The sequence below is a fragment of the Vipera berus genome, assembly GCF_964194415.1.
Source record: "Vipera berus genome assembly, chromosome: 8".
NCBI classification, from domain to species: Eukaryota; Metazoa; Chordata; class Lepidosauria; order Squamata; family Viperidae; genus Vipera; species Vipera berus.
The window spans coordinates 25,865,198-25,891,394 of NC_138211.1; the positions used below are offsets into that span (position 1 = coordinate 25,865,198).

Consider the following 26,197-nt stretch of genomic DNA (forward strand, 5'->3'; position numbering starts at 1 on the left):
GAAAACCCATTGGATATGGCTGGGTCATTGCTCTGCCTCTAGGAAAGACACAAATCATGGAGGTGTCTCAAGAAAATGGAGAGGAGTCTCCCTCCAGACCTTAAGATGGTGCTCCATCACAAACTATCTGGACCCTGCAAGAGATCCCTGAAGCATCAGGTGAACAGCAACCTCAGGAGACCCAACATCCAGGTGGGCAACCATTTAGTGTCATAACTTTCTGAGGAACCCCAGCAACCTCAGTGATATAGCAATGATGCAATGTGGGTGGAAAAGAGAGGTGATTTTTAAAACTCTGATATCAATCCTCCTTTAAAGGTCTGTATTATAGCTTCTCTGTGTTTCTGACTCTCACATCATGGTCAAAGTGCCTTAAGAAAGAACCACAATTCATTCCCTGATTTACAGAGGCAGAATGGCTGAGGACTGGAAGGCATTAACTGAGACAGTCCTGATTTTTGTTAGTCCTGGACGACGAGAGACTCTATAAACCCTTTTCTACCTAAATAAACCTCCAAAAGCCAGCCAGCCAGAGATATTTGCAAGGGGTTAAAAAAAGTTAAGATGATTTTTGTGCCTGCACGATGAACGCCCCTTGGCTTTTCAGTTCTGCCCGCAAATCCCCCTGCGGCCATCCAGATCCAACAGAACCTTTTCTGTTTGCACCTGAAGAAAATGAAAGCAAGACACTTCTTTCCTGGGTCTCTGCTCTTTGAATTGTCTTCTTTTCTTTCTTTCACATAGCTGATTTGGTGCAGGAGGTACTGGTAGGAGGACAGGGCTTTGAATGGCTGAATTTCCTCTGCTTCCTTGCCTGGCAGCTTTGGGTCCAAGAGAATTGCCAGTGGCCTCCGAAGAAAACCTTGGAAATCTTCACACTCTCCAGAAATGTTTGCTTCTTCTGGCCCTGAAATGTTTCTGACTCTCATTAGAGAGGGGGGGAGGGGGAAGAGAGAGAGAGAGAGAGAGAGGGAGAGAATAGTCCTTCCAAAAAAGAGTCCCTTTTTAAAAAAAAATGGAACCAATTTTGCGGGGAGGAAAGGACGCCAAGAGAAGAAGCAACTGGTGCCTTCCCTCCGTCCCAAGCCAGACAAAATCGCCTGCTGGAAAGTGCAGCAAATGAGGAATGAGTGTTTGGCTAATGCTGTAATGAAAACCATGCCCCAAATCATGCTGAAACAGCCCAGTTTGCATAGCAGCAACATCATATGCACTCCGGATGCCAAAGTTACTGACGATGCTGCTTGCTGGTTGGCAGGCAAGGAGACAGAGAAGCAAGAGAGAGAGAGAGAGAGAGAGAGAGAGAGAGAGAGAGAGAGAGAGAGAGAGAGAGAGAGAGAGAGAGAGAGAGAGAGAGAGAGAGAGAGAGAGAGAGAGAGAGAGAGAGAGAGAGAGAGAGAGAGAGAGAGAGAGAGAGAGAGAGAGAGAGAGAGAGAGAGAGAGAGAGAGAGAGAGAGAGAGAGGACTCTCTTATGGAGTTTGCTTCTTGTATGGACAGCAAGGGATGTCAGGAGAAAAATGACATTTCTGGATCCTTCTGCCTTGACTGAGTGTTTAAACCAGAGATGGGGAACAATGGCCCCTTTACGACCTGTGGACTTCAACTCCCAGAATTCCTAAGCCAGCCAGAATTCTGGGAATCGAAGTCCACAGGTCTAAAAGGACCATCGTTCCCCACCCCTGGTTTACACAGACAGCCTTGCATCAGCTCTGCCTCCAGCCAAAGTGTGGTTGCAAATAAGTCCGTGATGAAATGAGAGAGAGACCCTTTCCTGGCTGAAAATGGAATAAAAAAGAGATTCACATCAAGCCAGGCCATTCCAGACGCATCAGGCTGGCTGGGGAATTCTGGGCATTGAAGTCCACTGATCTTAAATTTGCCAGGTTTGAAAAACATAGAAGTAGCCTTGCTGGACATACCCTCATCACCACCATGCTGGCTGAGGATGATGGGAGTTGTTCACTACACCCAAGAAGAGCAAATTGAGGGCTCCTAGTTCAGGCATGGCTGCTTCAGGAGTCCTCCTAAAGAACTCCCAATCAAGGGGCATTAAAGTGGGGCCAATTATTCTGGAGAGACTGGATTTGATGACCAAAATGGGTAGCTCCTACGATTGTGGGAAACCAATTCCTGGAGACCATTTCTGATGAATGTTCTCAACCTTTCTCATGCCTTCAGTTGGATAAACAGTCTAAGTTTTACCCTCTTCATGCCCTTTGCCATTTCCTCTCTCTTAAATTGTGGCGCACTTTTATTTTTCAGGACAGTTTCTTCATGCTGCAACTGTATGGATCCTTTAACTTGGTTAACTAGAACAGACAAGTATCCTAAAAGTCTTTGGTGTCGTGTTTCTCATCTTCAAAATTTAATTGAGCCTTTTTTTTCTACCGAGGCGCTTGTCAACCAGTCACATCCATCCGTCGGATGATGAAAGTAGCATCACACTGCTGTGACACAAGCATCTGTCCTTTTGAACACTGGTCCTCAACCTTTCTGGCTTTGCGGACCGGCAGTGGGGGGAGAGGAAATGGTTCTGTGTGAGCAGCAGGCACACACACTTGTGCACACAGCTCCATTTGCCCAAGTGGCGGGCACACATGCACACATGAAGCTGGTGGTGGGTGACCACCGCTCATGCAAATAGAGCTGCGCATATGCACTTTCCTGCCACTTGCGCAGCCCAGTTCCGAATGGGCCACAGCCCAGGACCAGGCCGTGGCCCAGGGGTTAGGGCCCCCTGCTTTTGCACATGCATTGTAATAGGGGACACATGTGGCAAAGGGTGAGAGCACATTAACACATCACAGTTGCCATCATTTTGGCTCAAGCAGCAGAAGCCTGCAGTGATCCTTGAGTTGGATGAGAACTATACTGGCCGGAATACGCTGTCACCGTGGCCCATCCCTGTCTCGCCTCTGTGGAGCCTTTTCTACTTGGCTGCCAGGTGAGGCTGTCCTAATGACATGTCTGCAGCCCTGATAAGCCAACCACTGGCTGATTCTTCGCTGTCCTCCCTCTTCAGCACGTCACCAGAAGTGGGGGAAACAGCTGTCAATTTCACATTGCAGCAGGATTGGGGGATGTCTGGCTGCAGGATTCACCTGAGGTTCCTTCCTCGTCCCTCCTCCTGCACACCTTTCTGCTGTAGCCCAAGTGGAATAAAGTGTAGAAGAACAGCCTGGTGATGCCAAAGGGCATGTGCCTTTGGGAAGTGGGGTGTTTCCAATTCTCTTCCATCATGCTAGTTCTTGCGCGCAATCTGTTGGGGCCACAACGCCCTGAGGGAACTGCCGTCTGATCACAGTGGGACAATCGTGTGGCTCCAACAGATTGCCGGCACAACTCATCACCCAGTGGTGGCAGATGAGGCTGATCAGGGTGCAGCAGAGAGAGCCCATGCTTGCCTCAGTCCCAACCAGGCCTAAGAACCCCTCTGATACCACCAAATTCTGCCTCCCCCCCCCCGACTGCCTCTGATGTAAGGAGTGCTCAAGCATAACATTTGGAAGCAGAATACAGCTTCCAAAATCTGCAAGTGGGCATCGCACACTGTCTGGAGGCTACCATACATAGACAAAAGGTCTCTTGGAGATGGGAGATACTTCCAATATAATCTACTGGATCCCCTGCATGGATTGCCCCTGTGACTATGTAGGACAGACGGAGAACACTGCAAGAACACAAGCGAGCTGTCAGATGAGGAGACCCAAACTTGTTAATAGCCTCACACTGCAATGAACAAGGACCTACATTCAATCTTGCAGCTACTAAGATTGTTGGCCAAGCAAGGACAAAAATAGCCAGGGAAATGATTGAAGCCTAGGAAATGGGCCCCTTGTCAGTTTACAGGAGTGCTGATTTACCACCAGCTTAATCAAGTATTTAGGAGCCGAGGGCTTGGCAGCACAAGGAAACAACAGCCAATCACCAGCCATCAACACACCAATCAGCCAAAAGGAAGGCACCACATAAATACGACTCACAGAATAGCCCAAAGTACGTATTCTAGCAGAGAGAAGTTCCCTGAAGATGGGCTCCAGAATGAGTCCGAAAGCTCAGAGGAGTAAATCTCTGGTCCTAGTGACCAACCCAGATTGGATCTTAGAACGGATTTTACCCCTCTGACAGCTGCCTGTGGGTGTTGTCAACTTGAGGGGACAGCACAACTTTAACACCAAGACAGTTACAACTGGCTTAAGCCTCTGTCATTCATAGGCTGGGCACGAGAAGATACAAACCTCAGGAGGACACAGCAGAAAAAGAAACTGCCAGAGAATCTCTGTGCCAGAGTTGAATGCACGTGGGGAAGGCCTCAGTGCTCCAGGAGCACCAATCTTATTTACTTTGTCCATTTTGATCTAGTAGCAGGGAAAGGAGAAGGTAAAGTCCAGTGGCAGCTTCCTGTTCTTTATTTGCAGCTGTTCCATGAAGTTGTCTAGTCTGCAGTGTAGTCAAAGGGAATCAGAGAGATGGGTGGCATAAACATCTCTTCTTCATAAGCAACCTCATGGAAATGTGGCAGAAAATAGCGGTTTGCCAGGACATATTTTGGCCATATGTTAGGTGTAAGTAGGAAAAAAGCCACCGTTTGCTTCATCTTATTGGCGTTTGGTTTGAAGTCAGAATCCTCTTGCCCAGGATGCGCGTACTCCAGAAATTGGATGCCAATGTTTCTCTTGGAAGTTACTTCCTGGAACCCTGCCAAGTGTTTTGGGCAGTGTGGTTACGTGGTTATATAGAAGCAACTACATTTTCTGATTTCCTTTTTGTTTCTTTTCAATAATTGAGGTTTGTGCTTGGTTCCCACAAATCTTTCTAGTTCTCCAGCTGTTGTGGGCAAAGAAGGTGTTATTTTCCTGAGAGCAAACCTTGCAGAATTTGAAGAGTCCCTCAAAAGGTGGACCACTATCTGTTTCAACATCTTCTGAGGTTCCAAATGGGAAAATATTTAGCATGAGTTCTGGGAGGCTGGTTTTAGCTATCTTCAGTGTTAGCCGTCTTGGTGTTCTCCAGATGTATGGAAACTTCATTTCCCATAATCCTTTGCTAGAAAATAAAACTAACTTGGAGAAATCTGCTTCAGAGTAAGGGGAGCGCTGATCAATAATGTGCAGCATGTAAACTCTTGATAGAAAGATCCATAAAATTGATTGCTGAGTCAGCAACATCTTTCTTCATCACGACCAACACCTTCAGATAAGAAGGAACTTTTGAACTTTGACTTCTCATCCATCTTTTGACACCATACTTTTGCCTTTCGAATTCTCTGCTGTCCAATATGGCAGGTAAAATACAGGCATTTGCTCCCGCCTCAATAAATGGTTTTATCCCCAAGGTTTCTTGACACCAGAAACTCCCCCATTATCAATAACTGGGGAATGGAGGTTTAAAAGCATTCAAGTGGTTTGGGGATCTCTGCATCTTTGCATTGTCTACTATCAACCCTACCACTGCATTCCATCCATGGGAATGTCAGGAAGTTTTTGAGACTGATTCAAACAATCCTTCTCCTTTATAGAATGAAAAATAAAAAAAAACTTATTAGGAATGCTCTTCTCCACCTCATCTGCTATACTATATATCTGCTGTGAAGACAAGAGAAGCCCTTTTCAAGCTCAGAAGGCCTACTACCATTAGAACCTGTCAGGGAGAAAGTTACACGGTGAAGATTTACAGGAGGAAAACCTCTACAGGCTGTTCTCCATGGCATCCATCATCCCTTTCTGCATCACAGAAAGGCACCATAGAATCCTAGGACTGGAAGGGACCTCAGAGGTCTTCTAATCCAACCCCCTGCCCAAGGCAGGAGACCTTATTCCATCCCGGACAATCTCTTCTTAAAAACCTCCAGTGATGGTGCACCGACAACTTCCAAAGGCAAGCCCTTCCACTGATGGATTGTGCTCACCCTCAGGAAATCTACCCTTAGTTCCAGGTTGGGTCTCTCTTTAATGATCTTCCACCCATTGCATCTTGCCTTGCCCTCACGTGCTTTGGAGAATAGGTCGACCCTCTCTTCTGTGTGACAGCCCTCAAGTACCACACAAACTATCTGGGAGCCAGGTAGAAAGAGTCTCACATAAGCTCTCCCCTGGGCAGAAATGACCTCTGAGCTTTGTGTGGTGAAGAGTTGTGAGAATTTTGTTCTCTAGACAAAAAAGAAATGAAGGAAGAAAAATGTTGTGCAGTGTCCTGATGTTGGAATGATGTGGGTTTCAGGAAAAGGAGGAAGAAGATGTACAAGAAAGAGGAGGAGGAGGAGGAGGAGGAGGAGGAGGAGGAAGAGGAGGCGACAACACTTTCTGGGATTGAGGATAAAGCAGAATTGTGGCACATCTGAGTAAAGTAGTGTGAGAGCAATGCGAGATCCAGCCTGACAGGGCTGGAGAAAAGTGCTTACATTTGGAAGAATCTCTCCTAAAACAGATTTTCCTCTCTTAATGTTTCCCTTTTATTTTTAATTCAAAAATATTCCTGTTGGGCTCTTGGCTTCTTTGATCTACCTAGAGTTGCAGTTTTTGCCTTTGTTTTTTCTTTGTGGCCTTTTTGTGGCTTCTCTATCCATTTCCACACTTCAGCAAAATAGCTCCTTTTTCCCCACAAGGATGGCAGTTTTTTGGTTAAATGTCACCACCGGAAAAACTTCCTTTGGGATCTGGTTTTCCCTGAGTGTTACTCAAGGTTCAAACTTGGCTTGAGATTGGAGCTTTTCCCCAGGGTTTCATGGGCATTCCAGCGGTCACCGTTTTTTGTTCAGCTATTTCCAAGTAGCGTGTGAAGTTCTTTACATTTGCTATTATAGTTCTTCATGTTACATGAACTACAACCTGTAAAAATGGAGTCAGGTGCTTAGCCACATGGCAGTCTATACCACATGTGTCCCCTACGTGCCTTCCCACCACTCACTTTTAGTGCTCGGTCTCCCCCCAGGAGAACCCCTAAGTTCTTTGCATTCTCTTGTCCCATCCAGATCTAGCACCAGACAGGATATGAGCACAGACAATCTTGCAGAAATGTCTAAGATTTCCGCTTACTTGAAAGATCATTCACAGGAAAGATATATTTCAGTTTGGAGGAGATGGATAGATTATATTCAGAATAAATATGGGACTAAAAAGTTCCATTTAGCTTATGAGTAGATTTTAGAGGGATATTGTTATTGGTACTTTGTATGTAGTTATGTTAAAGGGGAGTTAAAGCACATTATGAATTTGGTTAATTGTATATTATGCATAATTTTTATTTAGAATATGATTATTATAACTATAATCCTGTATTTAGCTCTGGGAAGTGGGGGGGGGAAGTGGGCGGGTTTGTGGTGGGGGGGATTTGGGGATATATTGTAAAATCTTGTTTTTGTAAAACTCTTTAATAAAAAAAGAACAGCATCAGGAAAATGTGGAGACTGTCAACCAATTGATGCTCAGATTCCTCTCACAGGCATCGTTTGCAAGCAGGGTGGTGTCCTCGTTACTGGACTCCTGCAACACCCTCTGTGAGGTGTTATCTTTGGAGCATGCTGGAAGCTGTAAAACATGGCGATAACCATGGAGGGACTGGGAAAGGAATGCTGATCTCATAAATTGCAACTCAGCCCACATGAAGAAAAATCCACGAAGAAGCATTTCAAGTCACTAAACGGTCTCCACCTTCGCGAACTCACTATAAACAAGGGATGGGCACTCCTTGAGAGGTTTCCAAGATTCTGGTATGTATCCAGACTCTCCAACATGGGTCAATCCCACCAGCACAAAATAACACCTAATCTGCCACTTCGTAATGTGTGTCATAGATGCCCCTGGGGTCAACGAGAAGGCAAAGTTTGTGTGTTGCAAGAGAAGAGATGGAGAAGAGAAGGTCGGGGAGGAATTCCTGGCAGAAGAACAAGCAAAGGGCTAATTTTTTTAAAAAAAAAAAGAAAGATCACTTTAGATCCTTTTAAAGTTGCCAAAGTTGAGAAACACTGTTTTAGATTACTTCAACAGTAATTACCGGCAGTTTATTACCTTATTCATTAACTTGTCAAAACACCCTGCACACATCCTGAAATGAAGAACAGCTTGCCTGCTGCCCTAGCATATTAGACTGTTGCACCCCTCATCCCCCCAGGGAATCTATAGGGCTGACCCTGGCTGTCTCTAACCTCAGGTGAAAACTTTTGTGCTCCTTGTGGAGCTTGAGATGGTCACGTGCTTTATTATTCTTCATTCTTTCCTTTTCCTCCATCTCTACTTTGTTCTTCTTCACTTTGCTACTACTTTTCTCCATCTGCCTTATTTTTAATTCAAATTTGCACTCAATGGAAAAAAACCTCTTTAATAAAGAAAATAAACATAGAAAGAAAGTGACTTTCAGACTGCTAGCAAGTCTGCTGGACATTTCAGCTTTCCAAAGGGCTTTCAAGAACTTCATGCTGGGTGAAATCAGTTAAACCGCCTGCCATATCCAATCTGGGTAGCCTGGCATGGACACTCCTTGCTTGTACAGGAATTTCACATACTGATTCCTGGTGCAGATGTATATGGCAGAATATACAAGACTAAGGAAACCAAAGGTAATTGTGATAATTGCATTATGATTGGTAGTCTTTTATAGGGGACAGAAACACAGAATTACTGAGTGGACTCCATCACTAACACAATTGCCTGTTTTTGTTTGTAGCTTTGTCAATCTGCTTTCTCCAATAACAAACCTAAATTTGCACCATGGTATGCCTGGCTAAGGAATTCTGGGAGTTGAAGTCCACAAGTCTTAAAGTTGCCAAGTTTGGAGACCCCTGGCCTAGGTTAAAGAGCAGTTGAACAAAAAGCAAGTCAAGGGATTGTGGGAATGCAGCCATTGTCTCCAACATGTTGAACAAATCAAGCCTTCAGTTTAAGCATAGCAGTAACTGAAGAGTGGTTCACTTCCCTCAGATGAACATGTTGTACGAATACCTGAACTGTGTTTTATTAACCTAGGTGTCAGAACGCATTCTTATACTGGTGGGAGGAAATCTATTTCAAATCTTTCTATTTCTTACTGAGGGTTCTGCCATTCTCCTGAGGGGGAAGGGGGAAGGCTCTGCAGGCTGTTTCTCTGCTTTGCTACAATGTATCCCTGCTGCAATTGCAAAGTTTCCTTGGATTCGCTATTTTTTACTGCCAATTTATCCCCTCCTTTGCACAGATTGCACTGCCAATTACAAACTTATTAAAGACCAAGGGGGAGGGGAAACCGAAACTGAGCCAGCCTTTGAAATGGATAGTGGCATGTCAAACCACATTTGAAAGGTTAAAAAGACTGTTTTCCGCAGAGCCAGTTTTAAGTCACCCCGACACTGAGAAACCTTTTGAGATTCAGGCTGATGCCAGTGATGTAGCTGTGGGGGCAGTACTATTACAGGAAAATGAGGAGGGAAAATTGCAGCCTTGTGCATATACATCAAGGAAACTCACAGAGACAGATGGGCAGTTTGGGAAAAAGAGGCTTATGCAGTTCAATGGGCTCTTCTCACCTGGTGGCACTTCCTGGAAGGGAACAATATTCCTTTCCAGGTGTGGATCGACCACAAGAACCTGGAAGCACTGAAAACACCCAGGAAACTAATGCCTAAACAAGCGAGATGGTCACAGCATTTCCACTGTTTTAACTTTACTTTAAAGCATTTGCCGTGGGGAAAGAACTACTTAGCAGATGCACTGTCCAGATTGCCCCAGTACAATAGTAACAGAACAGAAATAACAGTCCCACTTATGCCATCGAAGCAATTAGCAGCACAAGTCACCACCCAAGCACAAGCCAAACTTCAAAAGCCCCTAGCGAGCCAAGCAGGGATTGAATTAAAAAAAGCGCTAGAAACCGACGAATGGTTCCTAAGCCACAAGAACCTATGCACCATGACTGATGGTTTACCATGGGTGGGAGGAAAGTTGTACATCCCAAAAAGCCAGAGACTAACATTCATGCAGTTATGCCACGACTCTAAATCAGCTGGACATTTCAGATTTGTAAAAACTTTACATCTAGTGGAAAGGCAGTTTTGGTGGCTGTCAACAAAAAAGGACATTAAAAATTATGTGACCAAGCTGTCCAGTCTGTGCTGCAGCAAAGAGAATGCAAGGAAAGACCCCAGGCTTATTGCAGCCAGTAGCAACCCCATTGTGAAATTACCGGAAAGTGGGGGGAACACAGTCATCTGGGTCGTAACGGACTTGTTCTCTAAACAAGTACATTTTATTCCATGCCAAAAAATCTGCAGTGCAAAAACACTTGCAAAGTTCTTTGTCCAACATATCTATCAACTTCATGGAGCCCCACAATGAATCATATCAGACAGAGAAGTACAGTTAAGATCAGAATTTTTGAAAGCATTCTTAAAACTGTTGGGAACCACCCAGGGGCTGTCATCTAGTCATCATCTGCAGATGAATGGTGGGACTGAACGGTTGAACTCAGTACTGGAGCAGTTCTTAAGATGTTTTATTAATTACCAGCAGGACAACTGGACTGACCTACTTCTGTTCGCAGAGGTCGCCTATAACAACGCAGTCCATTCCAGCATGGGTTACACTCCTTTCCAAGTTGCAAATGGACAAAGTTTTAACCCAATGCCTGAACTCCCAGCCTGCGATCCCACCATTCCTTCCTTAAAGGAATGGATGGCACAGTTGCAAAATATCTGGCTGGTAGTGAGGAAGGCATTAGACGAAACTAGAGAAGCTTATAAGATCCAAGCAGATAAAAAACAGAGTGAACCAAAACCATTTACAGTAGGAGAGAAAGTTTATCTGTCAACAAAATACTTAAAATCCTTACAACCCTCAAAAAAGCTAGGAACGAAATTTGTAGGACCTTTTTCCATTAAAAGAATAATTAATCCTGTCACACTAGAATTAGAACTTCCAAAGACACTCGGACAAGTTCACCCAATTTTCCACTGTAGCCTTTTAAAACATGAACTCCAGTCACCCTTAAGGCCAGCCAAAACTCCTCCCACTCCTCCAATCATGGTAAAAGGCGAACAACATTTTGAAATTAAAGAAATCCTAGATTCTAGAAAACATCATGACTCTATCCAATACCTGGTAGCGTAGAAACATCTATCACCTTCCCAAAATGAGTGGGTCCAGAAACGTCACATTAGCCCCCCCCCCGACTCCTTAGTAAGTTTCACGCTGCTTACCCAGATAAACCAGGCTAATCCTTGTCTCTCTTTCTCCTTTTTTGTTTTCTACAGGTGGATCTGTCTTTCTTTTAAGGGGGCAGGATGTCAGAACCCATTCTTATACTGGTGGGAGGAAATCTATTTCAAATCTTTCTATTTCTTACTGAGGGTTCTGCCATTCTCCTGAGGGAGAAGGGGGAAGGCTCTGCAGGCTGTTTCTCTGCTTTGCTACAATGTATCCCTGCCGCTATTCCTGCATACTTGGTCTTTGAACTGTCTCTCCCTTGATGTTATCTTGCAGTGAGAAAAGAATGTGCCTCCAGCCATCTGGCTTATCTCTCGCTGCGGAAGGGAAGGTGTGAAGACCTAACAACATCATCACAAGCATGGGAACAGACTCCATTATCAGCTCCTTTCCCACAGTGGACTTAACACCTGAGGACTGGCCCATTCAAACTGACCAGATGAACTATTGGGGTGGGGTTTGCTTGGGACTCTTTTAACCTATTGACCTGAGTTGGAAACCCTCAGATCCTGCCTATTATGTCTGCTATCAGCTTCTCCTAATAAAAGTTCCTTTTGGAAGAAACTGCTCCAAAGTCCTGCTTTCTTAGGATGAGGTTTTCAACTGGGTCCTGACATTAGGTTTAGAAAGCACTGTATTGTATGAATCCAGCCCAATAGTAGCAAAGGCAAAAAGATACAGGAAAAAATATCTCTCCATGTCTTTTTTCCCACCTGCAACAAGAGAGAAGGAAGCTAAGCTTAACACCAACACTTCCATCATCACCATTGGTTAACAGAGGAGCTCCAGAGATGACTGTAGGGTGCAGACAAAAAAGTCAAGTGGGCGTCTCCAAGAGTGAGACTGAAGCTAGGTTCTTATGTGTGTCTCATGGGGCACACCACCACCACCACCTTCTTGCCTTTTTTGACCATCCCCTGGGGATAACTCTGGATTCCTACCAACCTTCTTCTCTGTGTCAAGGACACTTGAATGAAGTAGGATGGCAAAGCTGAGCCACAGCACTCCTTCCTTCTGCAAGGATTTTCAGTCAATGCCGCAAATGCCACACAAATGAACAATGCAACACAACCATTATTAGGACTGGAATCATCATCATCATCATCAGCATCATGCTGGTGGTGGTATCAGTTTTGTTTTTATTGTCCTTAAGCAATCAATAAAAGTAAATAAAATCATTAGACATGCAGGGTTTATTGGTTGATAGGACCGCATGGTAACTTACTGAGTGTGACCGTCTCATTGATTCTGAAGCTGCAGAGGACTCGATCCACATTACGGGCGTGTCGGAAGCCATTTCCTGTCACCACAACTTGGAAGGACTCTGAAAGTAAAGGAAACCACGGCTTATGCCCACTTATTTGAGAAGGGCATTAGAGTTTTTGGTTGTTGTTTTTTAAAAAAAAACGTGATTAAGTGCCATCAAGTCATTTTTTAGTCCAAGAAGTGATATAGATATTCTTTATGAGTTTAAAATAATTACTGATTTATTAAAATTATAATTAAATGATAATGCCAGATAAAGGCATTTATATGGTGAGGCATTTTATTTGTTGATCATTTTATTTTACTTTTTGACTTGACTCCCAGCTTTCTATCAACCAGGAAAATTAAGATACCAAGAGAAGAGACTTTACGTAGCTCAGGATTGAACTGTGGACTCCTTGGTGCTCTCTGAGCTTGGTGGGTCTTTTGCAGATTTTTTTTTGAACATGAAGATGCTACCATGTCTGGTAATAAAACATCTGTAAGCAAACCACCAAGCTCAGAGGGCACCAAAATCTCCACAATTAAGCTAACTGCCAATTTGTTTTGGCAGTCATCTTAATTAAGGTCCTGAGAATATGGCAGAGTATATTTTGGCCCAAAGAGATGTTAGAACAAGACAAATAATTAGCAGAGGAAAACTCAAATAAGGCTCGAGAGAAAGGAAAGTCCTCACAAATGCTCCTGAAATGTATAACAGAATCATTTCTGAAAATGATGAACCCACAGCTATAAATGATGTCTTTATACACTCCACCTTGTGCAGCTGTCTTTTTCTAGCATCACGGAAGGTATTTGAGAGTGGAATTTGAGCAGTAATCAACAACGGAAATAAAAAAAAATGAGGAAGGTCTTATGATACAATCTTATTTCATCATCTTAAAAAGACAATTAAAACATTTGGAGGAAATTCATAGAAAATTTAACATTTTGTAAAACCTCGGTCCAATATCATGCATGTTAAGACACATCACTGGAAATTGGGAGAAACAACTACACAATGTAGAGCTTGTGTATGTGTCTCTCTCTGTGTGTTTTAGTGCCATTTCAATCATTTGGCCCAGCACTAATTTCGATTTAACTTTTGGCCCTGTGTGCTAAATGCTTGAAGTTGAGGTCCTTACACTTTAAAGTTGCTGGGATTGAGAAACACGGATCCAGAGCCACGTTTTCCGTCCAAAGGAGCCTCTGAAGCACACAAGCCTTCGTCTAAATGCCCCTAGTGATCAGTAGGACAAAACGGATCAGAGCCACTCCTTTTGAGCTGCTGCTGCTGCAAGGAAAAAAAGCCTCCGAAAGTCGGAAGCGACACTTCACCAAGAGTTTTCTAAACAGCTTCTGCCCTGCAGTCAGCAAGTTTTGTCTGTGCAAGAGTGCTTAAAACTGAAGGAATCATCATGGGGAAGCAAGCAAGGATGACTGTCGATGCTTTGAAGCCAAGTGACCCCACTTTCTGCTGAATCAACAGTATCTCTGGTGCTCAACAGCCACCGCCCACTCGCTCTCGCTCTCTCCAAATCCATGCCTTGGGGGCAGGAGGGGGGGAGGTCGTCTCCTGCACCGTAGCTGCACAAAGCACACAAATTGACTCAGGAATCTAGGCTCCGCTCCAAGACTCAGCTGCTTTCATCCCAAAGGGCTGGATGCACAGCCAGCCTAAGCAAGTCCCTGGTTTCAAACTGGTGAGCTCATTCGGGGAAGGGTGTAGCCAGGTAGAAGAGCCCCCCCCCCATCCTTTGCTGAGAAGAAGAAGAATCCTCATCTGGTTATTTTAGATTTCATAGATAAACAGGGGTTATCGAGGCAGCTGATTAGTGAAACGGGAGTGAAGGCATCAAGGACATCTCAATCAATGGGAGGTTTAGTGACATTCTTGCCTTTGTGTGCACGGCAATGAAGAGAGACCTTCTACTTCATTCTCCTTTCTCCAGTGACTTTCTTTCACTGGACCATCCTATCTCTAGAGTCAACTGTCTCTCTGGCTTCCCAGCTGAGTCCCAAGGAGGACATCTGAAGAGGACCTCAGTCAGAAGCAGAAAATCACATGAAGGTTCAATTAAACTGATTTATTGCTATAGTCCAGGGGTGTCAAACTCAATTTCATTGAGGGCCGCATCAGCATTGCGGTTGCCCTCAAGGGGCCGGGTGGGTGTGGCCAGGGTGGGCGTGGCCTACTGGGTGGGTGTGGCTAGAGTGCATATGGCCTACTGGGTGGGCATGGCCAGCTCTACCTCATTCGCATCAAGGGTGCCCATGGGTGCCTGGGCAGGAGTGGGACAGATCTGAGGGTCTCTGGCAGGAGGAGGGTCTCTGGGCCAGGGCCAAGGCAGTGGGGGCCGTTCCCTCACTGTTTCCAGGATGGCTTCGCGGGCCGCATGAAACCACTTTGCGGGCCGGATCCGGCCCCCGGGCCTTGTGTTTGACATGTCTGCTATAGTCTATGCACAAAAATCTTAACTAATGGTGAGCACCTGGGTAGAGTTAGATAAGGGTCAACAGAATTCAAGGGGGAGGGGGGTTGGACTTAGTTTGCTTGCGGCTACGTAGGGATTGTAGGTTGATTCCTCTTTTCACTCCACCCCTCCCCCCAGCTATTGCCACTCTTCCCACGAGAACTCGGAGGGGCTCCTTCAGTTCAGGCCAGGAGTACCACCAAGGGGAAGTCCCGCCTAGGAGGAACAGTTAAAGAATTTCTTTTTCCTGAAAAAAAGTTTAGAGAACTCATCCAGCCAATTCCTCTAACCCAAAAATCAGTGGGGGGAAAAGCCACGTGTGCCCAGCTTCAAAGCCTCCAATACTTGTCTGAGCAAGAGGGAAGAGGAAAAGGCCACAAGTCTAGGATCTCCAAAACTCAATATCCCAGGGATTAAATGTTCCCCAGAAGGCCCTTTTTTGCCTTGACGTTCTGGAAATGGTTTAACAGATTTCCCAAAGAAAATGTTCTGGAGCAGGAAGTATTTTGTGGTGTTTTTCCAGACACAGAGCCATGGTGGGAGGATGGGGAGGGGTGGGTGGAACTTTCCAGCCTGTTTTGGGGTAAAAGTGGAAATGAGTGCAGAAAGTAAGAAAGAAATGCAATTTGTCCCGCTGAAAATCAGCATTTTTGTTACTGAATTTTGGCTGCATGAGTATAGGTCCATAATCACAAATATGTGGAGTTGGAAAGGACCTATAGAGGAACAGCAAGCTGAGCTGGAAGGCAGAATTAAATGTGTCATGAGTTTGGAGTCATTGTGATGCCACAATAGAGCCAGGTCCAGCCCTCCCACTATGAAGTCCATTGACCCTTATCCAGTGCCAATTTACTTTTGACCATTAGGTGGCTAGATTATTATGTATAGGTAGCAATGATAGTCTCTTTTTTGCTTTGAATACAACAAATGCTCCTGGTTATTTGCATCTGACAAGACCACGATGATCATCTAATCCAGGGGTAGGCAACCTTGGCTCTTTTAGGCCTCGTGGACTTCAACTCCCAGAATTCCTGAGCCAGCTGACTCAGGAATTCTGGGATTTGAACTCCACGAGTCCTAAAAGAGCCAAGTTTGCCTACCCCTGATCTAGTCCAACCTTCCTGCAATATGTAAGGCAACTAATTAAATTATCCCAAAAGGTGCCTATCTAGTGCCTTGTCCAAATCCTCCAGTGCATCAACAGATCTGTGAACTATTCTTTGCCTAGAGGTTTTTTTACATTATTTGCAGTAAATTAAAAAGAATTCCTTTTTGATACATCCAGCCGCATATCTATCAATGCAACAGAGCTTGCATTTAAACTTAAACTGAACAGCTGAAACAATTATAATACAATTATAATAATTAGCCTATAATAGTAGCTTAACTGTTGCAAGATGCTGACACAGACTGACTGCAAACAATGGCATGACAAGGTAGCAAGAAGGGTGCATTGGAACACCTGCAAGAAGTAGCAGTTGCCTGCAAGCAGCAACTGGTGGGACCACTAAATAGATAAAGTAATAGAAAATAAAGAAGGTAAAGTGTTCTGGGTCTTTAGAATTCATTCAGACAGTACCTGTCACATAACACCCCACGCTTAAGATTAGTTGATAAGAAAGACAAAAAAAAGGTCTGGATATAGGATGTTGCAGTACCTGGAGATAGCAGAACAGAAGAGAAAAAACTGGAGAAAATCACGAAATACAAAGACCTGTAAATAGAAGTAGAACATCTGTGATAAAAGAAAGCAATTGTCATAGGCGCCTTGGGTGCAATCCCGAAACAACCGGAGCACCACTTGAACACCCTTGGTGTTGACAAAATCATCATCGGTCAATTACAAAAGGCAGCTTTATTTGAAACAGCTTACATCCTGCAAACAGCTTACATCCATTAGCCCACTGCCTTGGTGGAGCAGTGGGCTAATGCCTCCTTAAGTAACACCAGCTGCCTGCAATTATTGCAGGTTCGCATCCCACCAGGCTCAAGGTTGACTCAGCCTTCCATCCTTCCGAGGTAGGTAAAATGAGGACCCAAATTGTTGGGGGCAATTAAGCTGACTTTGTAATAATGCTGCTTGGGGGGTGTATGAAAGCCCTAATAAGCAGGCATATACATAGAATGAAGGCTACTGCTAAGCTTGTAAGCCGCCCTGAGTCTTCGGAGAAGGGCGGGATATAAATGGAATAAAAATAAAAATAAATAAATAAATAAATAAAAATGCTGCACCTTTAACACCATCAAACAATAACATCTGCCCATCCCAGATCCTTGGCAAGGGCTCAGCAGGTGGACAAAAATGCCAAATCCAGCCTAAGCATGGATATGGCTGATTGTCCATCCAGTCATAATAACAGCAGCAACAGCAACAAGGCAGCTAGGGATTACCAGCTTTTTATAAACTCAAGTCATTTTTCTAGCTTTTAACTGTAAAGTTTTGGCATCTACACATCTGGGAATAAGACCTGAAATTCAAGTAAAAGAACAAAATAGATCCGAGGGGCCCAAACTCGCTGATATTTTAAATATATACTGCGACCAGATTAGAGGTAGACTCCCAGGGTTCACACAAGCAGAGACCACCAGCTGGAGATGGAACTTATTTCCCCAGATGTTCTGCCTGTTTGGCAGATGTTTTCCTTACTGTTTTATTGGCTCCCACTACAAACGCCTTCTGCTGAATTTGGGGGAGGTGGCTTCTCATATTCAGAACCGATTCTTTTAACCAGAGAAGGCCAAACAGCACCATTCTGACTACTATTTTCCGCCACTGTAGAGTTTTCTGTATGGTTGTGGAGACCCAGTTTCACTCTCAAACATGGTCCTGCTGAGAACCGAAGATCAATTTAATTTAATTTTTTAATTAAATTTATATACCGCCCTTTCCCGAAGGACTCAAAACTCTGCGTGTGCGTGGGAGCTTTAAAAATGCCCATTTCTGGGTTCTTGAGGGTACAACAACAGCTTTCACCTGCTCTTTTGGCATGTTTTTAGTAAATGGGGACTTTAAGATTTCTATTAATCCAAGATATCTTCCCAGTTCTACACGGAAAGTATCAGCTAGTTTCCATCCAGGTCCCTCCTCCCAAACAAGGAAACATCTGAAAGGCCACTAAAGCATCTGAAGATAAAATAAAAAACTGAGAACAACTGAATTCACAACTTGGTTTGTTAAGACATTGGCCAACCATTGGATGAGAACCCATTTTTTTAAAAAAAGATGTCAATTCTAGTTTGTGGCATAAAACCCCTGCATATGAGCCATCCTATGAACTGTGCTCTTCACATTTTGTAATGCAGTGCTGGAGTCAAATACGGGATGCCAAAACATTGGAGAAAGTGTTAAATTGTGCACTTTAATGCAATTTTGTCTTTGTTAATTGCAGATCCAGGCTAAAATTGCATGGCTCAGACTGATGATTACACACACACACACACACACACACACACAAATCAGCATGGACTGAACAAAGACAGCTTATCCATTGGAAGAGCATAGAATGGGTGGGTCAGCATTCTTCATCACATAGCTGTGTCTGCAGACTTTAAAAAGCCTGGGGAATGAACTGTTTCTCATCTAACATGTAAACTCATTCCCATTTATATCCAAAATAATTAGTAAACAATTGGCGGAGCCCATGAACTCTGAATAACTCAGTGATTCTGCAGGGCCTCATGGCTCTCCTTCTCCTTCCCAGCGAGCTGTTAGATGTTTAAATAAGCCAACGGGGACCCCTGAAGGGGCAAAAGTCAGCCGACTGGGTTGGATGCCAAGGTCTGTTTGCCAGCTGCTGTCCACGGAGCCTAACTCTTTCCAAAATAAAGCAGGTTCTTTTTTCCCAGGGAATCTATGCCATTGCCAGAAAGACAAGATCTGAATGTAGGGGGGGGGGGGGGAGAAAATAAGCATTCCAGTTTTTTTGCAGGAGAAGCTGGAATAAGCTTGAAGTTCTGAGATGGCTAGAAGATCTCTTCAATGGTGAGTCTAACATTGATTTATCCCTGTACATCTTTGTTCCTAGGAAGTCTGCCTTGAAATAAAGTTCAGTCTGGTAGTTGGTTGTTTTCCAGCTTGCTCCTGTTCCTGCATCTGAAGCCTATCTAGGAAACAGAGAAGTTCGCCTCCATTGCAAACGTGGAACTTCTGAAAGGACACATACTGGGTAGGTTGATGGGACGAGGAGTCCCTTTCTCACTGCTTCTCATAAAGATATGAGATTTTCTGAGACTGAGAACAATTAATCTGTGGAAGAGCTTGCCTCCAGAAGTTGCGGGTGCTTCATCATGGAGGTTTTCAAGAAGAGACCAGACAGCCATTTGTCCAGAATGGTAGAGGGCAGGGATGTCCAACTGCAGTTGACGTCCACAAGTCTTAAAGTTGCCAAGCTTGGACACCCCTGGTATAGGGTTTCCTGCTTAAGCAGGGATTGGACTTGAAGACCTCCAAGGTTCCTTCCCACCTTGTTATTCTATGTTCTATCTTCAGGTAGGGATGGAAGTATCCACTTTATTTTAGGAGTTCCACCCCTGCCCCTGAGACCTTGAGCACTGGCTGGAGGTACAGAGGGCCTCCGGATGGCCTTGAAGGTGAAAGAAGCCCTGAGGGCACCCACTGGCCCCGACTGGGTGCTTTTGAAAGTGTGCGGCTCCCTCAGGTCACAACTTGTGAAAAGTACAGAGTAACTCAAGACCCTGGAGGTTCCTGAGAATTTCAATTTCTCATTCCTGAATCCCAAAGATAATGTATTTGTTGGGAATTTGAAAACACTACCCAACACCACCTGATAGCTGTGCTGCAGGAAGAGTTACATGCAGCTCCCTCAGGACCTGCTCGTCCAGCATGTAGCTGATCAACAACTGTCAGCCTGGAAGGGGAACTGAAGAGGAATGGCTGGAGGTGTCGGGTATGTTTAGCCTGGAGAAGAGAAGGCTGTAATTTGGGTTTTATTTGGTACCGTACATCACAGAGAGTCTTTCAATAGCATGCAGGTAGTCCCTGACTTACGAACACAACTGAGCCCAAAATTTCTGTTGTTAAATGAGACACTTGCTAAGTGAATTTTGCTCCATTTTATGACCTTTCTTGCCATAGTGGTTAAGTGAATCACTGCAGCTGTTAAGTTAGTAACATGGTTGTTAAGTGAATTTGGCTTCCTCGTTGTCTTTGCTTGTCAGAAGGCCACAAAAGAGGAACACATGACCTCGGGATGCTGCAACCATCATAAAGATGAGTTAGTTGTCAGGTGTTTGAATTTTGATCACATGATTGTGGGAATGCCGCAATGGTTGCGTGAAAACTTGCCATGTCACTCTTTTCAGCGCTGTTGTAACTCTGAACAATCACTAAACGAACTGTTGTAAGTCAAGGACTACCTGTATAAATATAATGCTGATCAATAAATAAGAACCACATGATATGCTTTTTCCCCCCTCCAAGAGATCTTGAAGTTCTGTCGCACCAACAAAACGTTCTGTGTCCACGCAAAAGTCCCACCTCAGAGGAGAAACTGCAATCTCCAGCTATCACAGTCTCTCTCCCTAGCAGTATCTGGGCCTGGGAGTGGCTTTCCAAGCAAGGCTGATTCACACTCTATTTACTCTTACATATTCCAAGCAAGATCCCTGAATCCAGTTTATTCCTCTTGCTCCCAACCCTTTGGATGTGGAATTGGTGCCCCCATCCCCAATCCTGATTATTTTTCCAGGCAGGGAAGCTAAAGTTTGAAAAGGGACAAAGCCAAGATGGAGGACGATGGGATCTGCACTTTTTTGGTTGTTCAGAATTTCAAACGTTAGCCAAGGCACAGCAGAGAGGAGATTTGGGCTGGAGCCAAAGTGGGGAAGGTGAAAACCTCCATTAATTGGCCTCCCGATATCTTATAAATGAAGCTTGAGATGTCAGAGCCTGTCTGCCCTAAATGAAAACCAACTCTAAAAATAGATCAAATCAAGTTTCTTTCTTTTTTTTTAATGCAAGCTGACAACCAACAGATGGAATTTTCTGGCGTTTTTGTGCCAAGGAAAATTTCCCCCAGAGTGCCAGAAGACAGCTGACTGCTTTCCCTCTGAGACCCCATTCCCCAATGCAAGAAAGGCTGAAAACATCCCATTGTAAACTCACCGCCTGCACAAATACTGGAAGGCTTTGCAGCAAGGATTTCAATGCAAGATTTCTTCAGAATCTAGAAGGCACAAGAAAGAATAAAATGGCTTAGGAATCTTGGGTGCATCCAGACGGAGATCTCCCAGAGCCGCTCAAGGCTGGAATGTCTTAATGGCTAAACCCAAAAGGACTTGTGTTAAAGGTGTCCGAAAGTCAAAAGACTTGGAGGATGGAAGGAGAGGCCCCATCCTCCCTGCATCTTCGGCTTCAAGCCCTATCAGGAATGGTCAAAGAAACCAGGTCTAGGACCTTGTCCCCCCCTTCTGCTCCAGAAATACTCAAACTACTTTCCACACTGCAAAATGTTTTGCATACTCAGCAAGGAAAAGATGGGCTGACTTCATCACCGGAGGTACCTGGGGCAGTAAGGACGGAGAGGTCTCCAGGAGGGCATTCAGCTAAGTCAAGATGGGGACCGCAGGAAAGGGAGCAAAGCCCCATGGCACAGGTGGGGCGTTGGTCATTCTAGCTGCGACACCTTTTGACCCCCTCCTCCCCCATGCCCCTGGCAAGGGAGAAAAGGCAACATATTGTTTGCAATGTTGTGGTGTAAATGCTGCGATTTGTACACTGGCATCAGGTGCCATCACACCCTGTCCTCCTCTGTGTGATGGCACCTCAGTGCCCAAGTTTTTGTTTTAAGGTCATGGTGTCTGGTTGCCAGATTTGGCGATAACAGGAGTGGTGTTTAAACTTAGGTCATTATGTCAGTAAGCAAGCAAGCAAACAAACACACATTAAGGACTAACAGCATCCAAAAAGCAAAGGCAATGCTCTCAGACTGGATTCACACAATTCACTATTCCAGTTTAATCCCATTTTGGCCTTTGGAGAGAACGATGCTCTTTTCTACCCTTTTGTTCTCTTTGGGTTCAATAGTTTATTGCCATCGTCGTTCTTTTGTCTTACGCTGCTTCTGTGTATTGTTCACTGTTCTTAAATATTTTAGCAATTATAGACTCAACCAGAGTCGGTGGAAGTCAAATAGCATATAGATTTAATAAGTAAATAATAATTCTTCAACACCTTCAAATAACATCCTAGGTCATTGGGAAGGACTTGATAGGTGAACAAAAAATGCTAAATGCTAAACATTTGGCTAACTATAATGAATAATACAAAATAATAATAATAATAATAATAATAATAATAATAATAATAATAATAATAATAATAATAATAATAATAATAATAATAATAAACTGCAAAATACATCAAGAAATTGCAGCTTCCTGCAATCACTCCAGCAAAGCTACAAAAAACTGCACTACTCAGAACATTTTAAGGAGATACCTGGTTGATACCTAGGATGCTGGCAGCAACCCATGTCAACCATTAGTGCCAGTCAGTTTGAGTGTTCAGTTGACTGAGTTTCATATTTTATGAATAAAAGTTTAATAATAATAATAATAATAATAATAATAATAATAATAATGATGATGATGATGTATATATTATTATAATTATTGTGACTGAAGCCCTTGAAGCAATACCTAAAGTACTCCCTCAAAATTTGAAAATTTTGAATTTACCACACCTGAACACTCTATTTTACACAAAAAGAGCCACTTTGCTTGGAACTGCCTATATCCTCAGGTGCCACCTTCATCATTGTTAGGTCCTTGGACTTGAATTAAGTTTTCAGCATACTATGAAATTAACTCCAGATTACTCATAATAATAATTTTCTGAACTTGTGCAATATATTGGCTATATACTAAGTAAATATTTATTATGCTGCTATTCTGCCTTTTGTTTAGGAGCTCGAGGCCCTGTACAGAGCCTTCCCTCCTCCCATTAACCCCACAACAACATCCCTGCGATGTAGGCTGGGACGGGGAAAGGAACTGGCCCTAAGAGTGCCGCCACAGTTGAGGGCAACCGGTCCAATTCTTAATCACCAATTGGCTCAGCTGGAGAAGCCTCCATATTTCAATGAAAGGTTAACTGTATCCATACTTAGCTTCTTGTTGGAATGAATCTCTTAGACCAGGGGTAGGCAACCTGGGCTCTTTTATGACTCATGGACTTCAACTCCCAGAATTCCTGAGTCAGCTGACTGAGGATTTCTGGGAATTGAAGTCCATGAGTCATAAAAGAGCCGAGGTTGTCTACCCCTGTCTTAGACCTTTAAATGACCTGGTTAAACATGGTGGTGAAGACAGTCCCCAAATACTTAAAAATAGGGACAGCAGAAACAGATTCAAAGAACTTGGAGGATTATACAGAGAAAATTTCCCCCAAAAGGAGAGACTATCCAGCTGTTGGTCAAGAATGGATTTTCTTGGGGTGTTTGTGGGCCCCTCTCTCCTTCCAATTCATCTAATCTCTACAATGGCTACAACATGCAATGATCGATGGGAAGAAGATTGTTCCTCAAATGTGTACCTAAACCAACCAGGGCTTTCTGTCAAACCTTCCCCCAGGGCCCTACATCATTTGGGAAGGAAAAGCCAACCATGGTTTGGGATGCAGAGAGGGATCCAGGTAACTGGCAGGATCTTCAAAGCCCAAGTCTCTGCCCCCCCATCATAACTTCCAGATGGGCACCTGCTCGTTGTTCTGAACCAGCCCTCTTCTCGCAACCCCTAATTAAAAGAAGAGTCTGGAAAGCGTCCAAGGCTAAAAGGCTTCTGCCAAGATTTAATTACGCAGTTAACAAAAACACAAGAGCTTGTCTTCTCAAGCGGAAAAGTTGCTTTCAGCAACCAGCCCCTCCCCAAACACTTCTTTTATAGAGAGCTCAGGGCGTGGTCTCCCTGTGCCTCCTCCCGAGGAGTCCCATAGTCTTTCTTTGTTTGTCCCTGCTCGTCTGCCTCCTGCGTCGGGCGTCCTTGAACAGGGCCAGCTGTGGGTCATCATCCTCCGCACTCTCGGGCTCACACAGCTGAGAAGAGGTCCCCGGCTGAGGACTCTGCAAAGCCTCCAAATCATCATCAGCCGGTTCGTTTCCCTCCTCCCCCACATCTGAGTCCTCCGATACATCGGACCCGGCTGTCGGACCCACAGGCTGGCCCTGAGTCACAACACTCGTCTGGATCAGCACAACAATGAAAGCAGAGCTATCCTGATTTGTGTTAAACCTGCCTCCTTGGAAATGATGGGGGCTTGAAGAGGGCCTATGGCAACAAGCCGACTGCTCAGGAAAGGATGGGCGGAAACAGGTATTTGAACCCCAAGTTGGATTTAAATTGGGACTTTAAAAAAATGGGATTTCCCTCTTCTCAGCAACATGATTTGTCATCAGCCGCTGGTCTTTGCTGCTATTCCTGGGCTGTTTCTCAACCTTGGCAATTTTCGGATGTGCGGAGTTCAACTCCCAAAATTTCAGGAAACCTAAAAACTGCAAAATCTAAAAACACTGGGCTAAAGAATGGGAAAAGGCAGGAGAAAGTGCTTTTAAAATTCCAAGGCATGAGAGGCCCTGGACCAGCAGCTGTCCACCTGGACAACGGACGAGGAGAAGAAGGATGCGTGCTGGTGGTAGGGTTGACATGAATGGATGGGGAATTTCCTCACCCCTTTGGCTCAAAAACATTACGAAAGCCGTCCTGTTTAGGGATGCCGTGTGATAAGGAACAACTCAAATTTTGAGTGAAGATACAGGTGCTCCTCAACTTACGACCACAATGGAGTCCAAAATTTCTGTTGCTAAGCGAGAAAGTTGTTAAGTTTTGCCCCATTTTTACGATCTTTCTTGCTGTAGATGTTAAGTGAATCACTGCAGTTAAATTAGGAACCTGGTTGTTAAGTGAATCTGGTTTCTGCATTGACTTTGCTGGTCAGAAGCTCACAAAAGGGGATCACATGATCCTGGGATACTGCAACCATCATAAATGTGAGTCAGTTGCCAAGCCTCTGGATTTTGATCACCTGACCAGGAGGATGCTGCAACGATCGTAAATGTGAAAAATGATCCTACGTCACTTTTTTCAGTGCCATTGTAACTTCAAATGGTCACTTAATGAATTGTTATAAGTCGAGGACTGTTATGGTTACCATCACCAGCCCTCAACACTTGTGTGCAGAAGATGCAGATGAAACAATACCATTTTACAAGGTCTCCATGAGAGAACTGAAGAAAAGTAGCAGACTTTTCTAACTACGTCAGGCCCCGGAATACCCTTAAAGGGAGAAAGAAGAAAGGGAAAGAATGGCTAGGGTGAAGCAGGAACTGTTGGGAGGGGAACCAGCCACGGAGGGGGAAAAATGCAGTAGTGAGGACCAAAATTAGGCAAGCATTCTAGTTTCTCGCTAGGTTCCTTAGATGTGTCTAGATGTGATTCTCAAATCAGGTTTAATTCTTATTTTATGTTATGTTCACTCACAAAATTAAACCTGGCACAAATCTTCAAGGCCGAGCTAGATGAAATCCAGTCTGAAAGATACAAATCACTGCAGCAGAAAAAAGAATTTGGAACTTTTTTTGGGAAAAGCAGCATGTAAACTTCCAGAAAGAGGCATCCCTCGCTTTGAGCCAGTGACCTTTGAGTGAGTCACAGCATGGAGACTTCCGTTGTGATTATCTGCAGTAGCCAGCTAATTTTATTTACATGGCCCACACATCCCCAAAATCTCATTCCAGCTGATTCTTTTCAAGAAAAAGAATGGGAAACTTCATTTTGGAACAGGAGAAGGGTAAAAAGTTCTAAAGTCCTGTTTGGCTTCTGCAGAAAGGCAGAAGGTGCCATGGAGGCCCCTATGTCTTTTTTCTGATGTTTAAAGGTAAAGGTAAAGGTTCCCCTGCACATGCGTGCTAGTCGTTTCCAACTCTAGGGGCCGGTGCTCATCTCTGTTTCAAAGCCGAAGAGCCAGCGCTTGTCTGAGGACGTCTCCGTGGTCATGTGCCCGGCATGACTAGATGCCAAAGGCGCATGGAACGCTGTTACCTTCCCACCGGAGTGGTCCCTATTTTTCTACTTGCATTTTTACGTGCTTCCGAACTGCTAGGTTGGCAGAAGCTGGGACGAGTAACAGGCGCTCACTCTGCTACACGGCACTCGCGATTCGACCCGCCAAACTGCCGACCTTCTGATCGACAAGCTCAGTGTCCTAACCCACTGAGCCACCGCGTCTGATGTTTGGCGGAGCTGAAATGACTCACACAGACGTATACATACCTCTTTGCTAGGGTGGACCT

General features: G+C 44.4%; 1 protein-coding gene across 1 annotated transcript in view; it reads right to left on the reverse strand.

Moving 5' to 3' along the window:
- ANTXR1 (ANTXR cell adhesion molecule 1) overlaps window positions 1-26,197 on the reverse strand; it is a gene marked incomplete at its 3' end in the record, with an annotated part of 177,486 nt that overhangs the window by 97,667 nt on the left and 53,622 nt on the right. The window contains exons 9-10 of the mRNA XM_081333597.1: window positions 21,016-21,076; window positions 12,398-12,496 (exon numbers count right to left, since the gene is read on the reverse strand). Of these exons, the coding sequence (XP_081189723.1) occupies window positions 12,398-12,496; window positions 21,016-21,076 (160 nt within the window). The remainder of the gene's footprint in view (window positions 1-12,397; window positions 12,497-21,015; window positions 21,077-26,197) is intronic.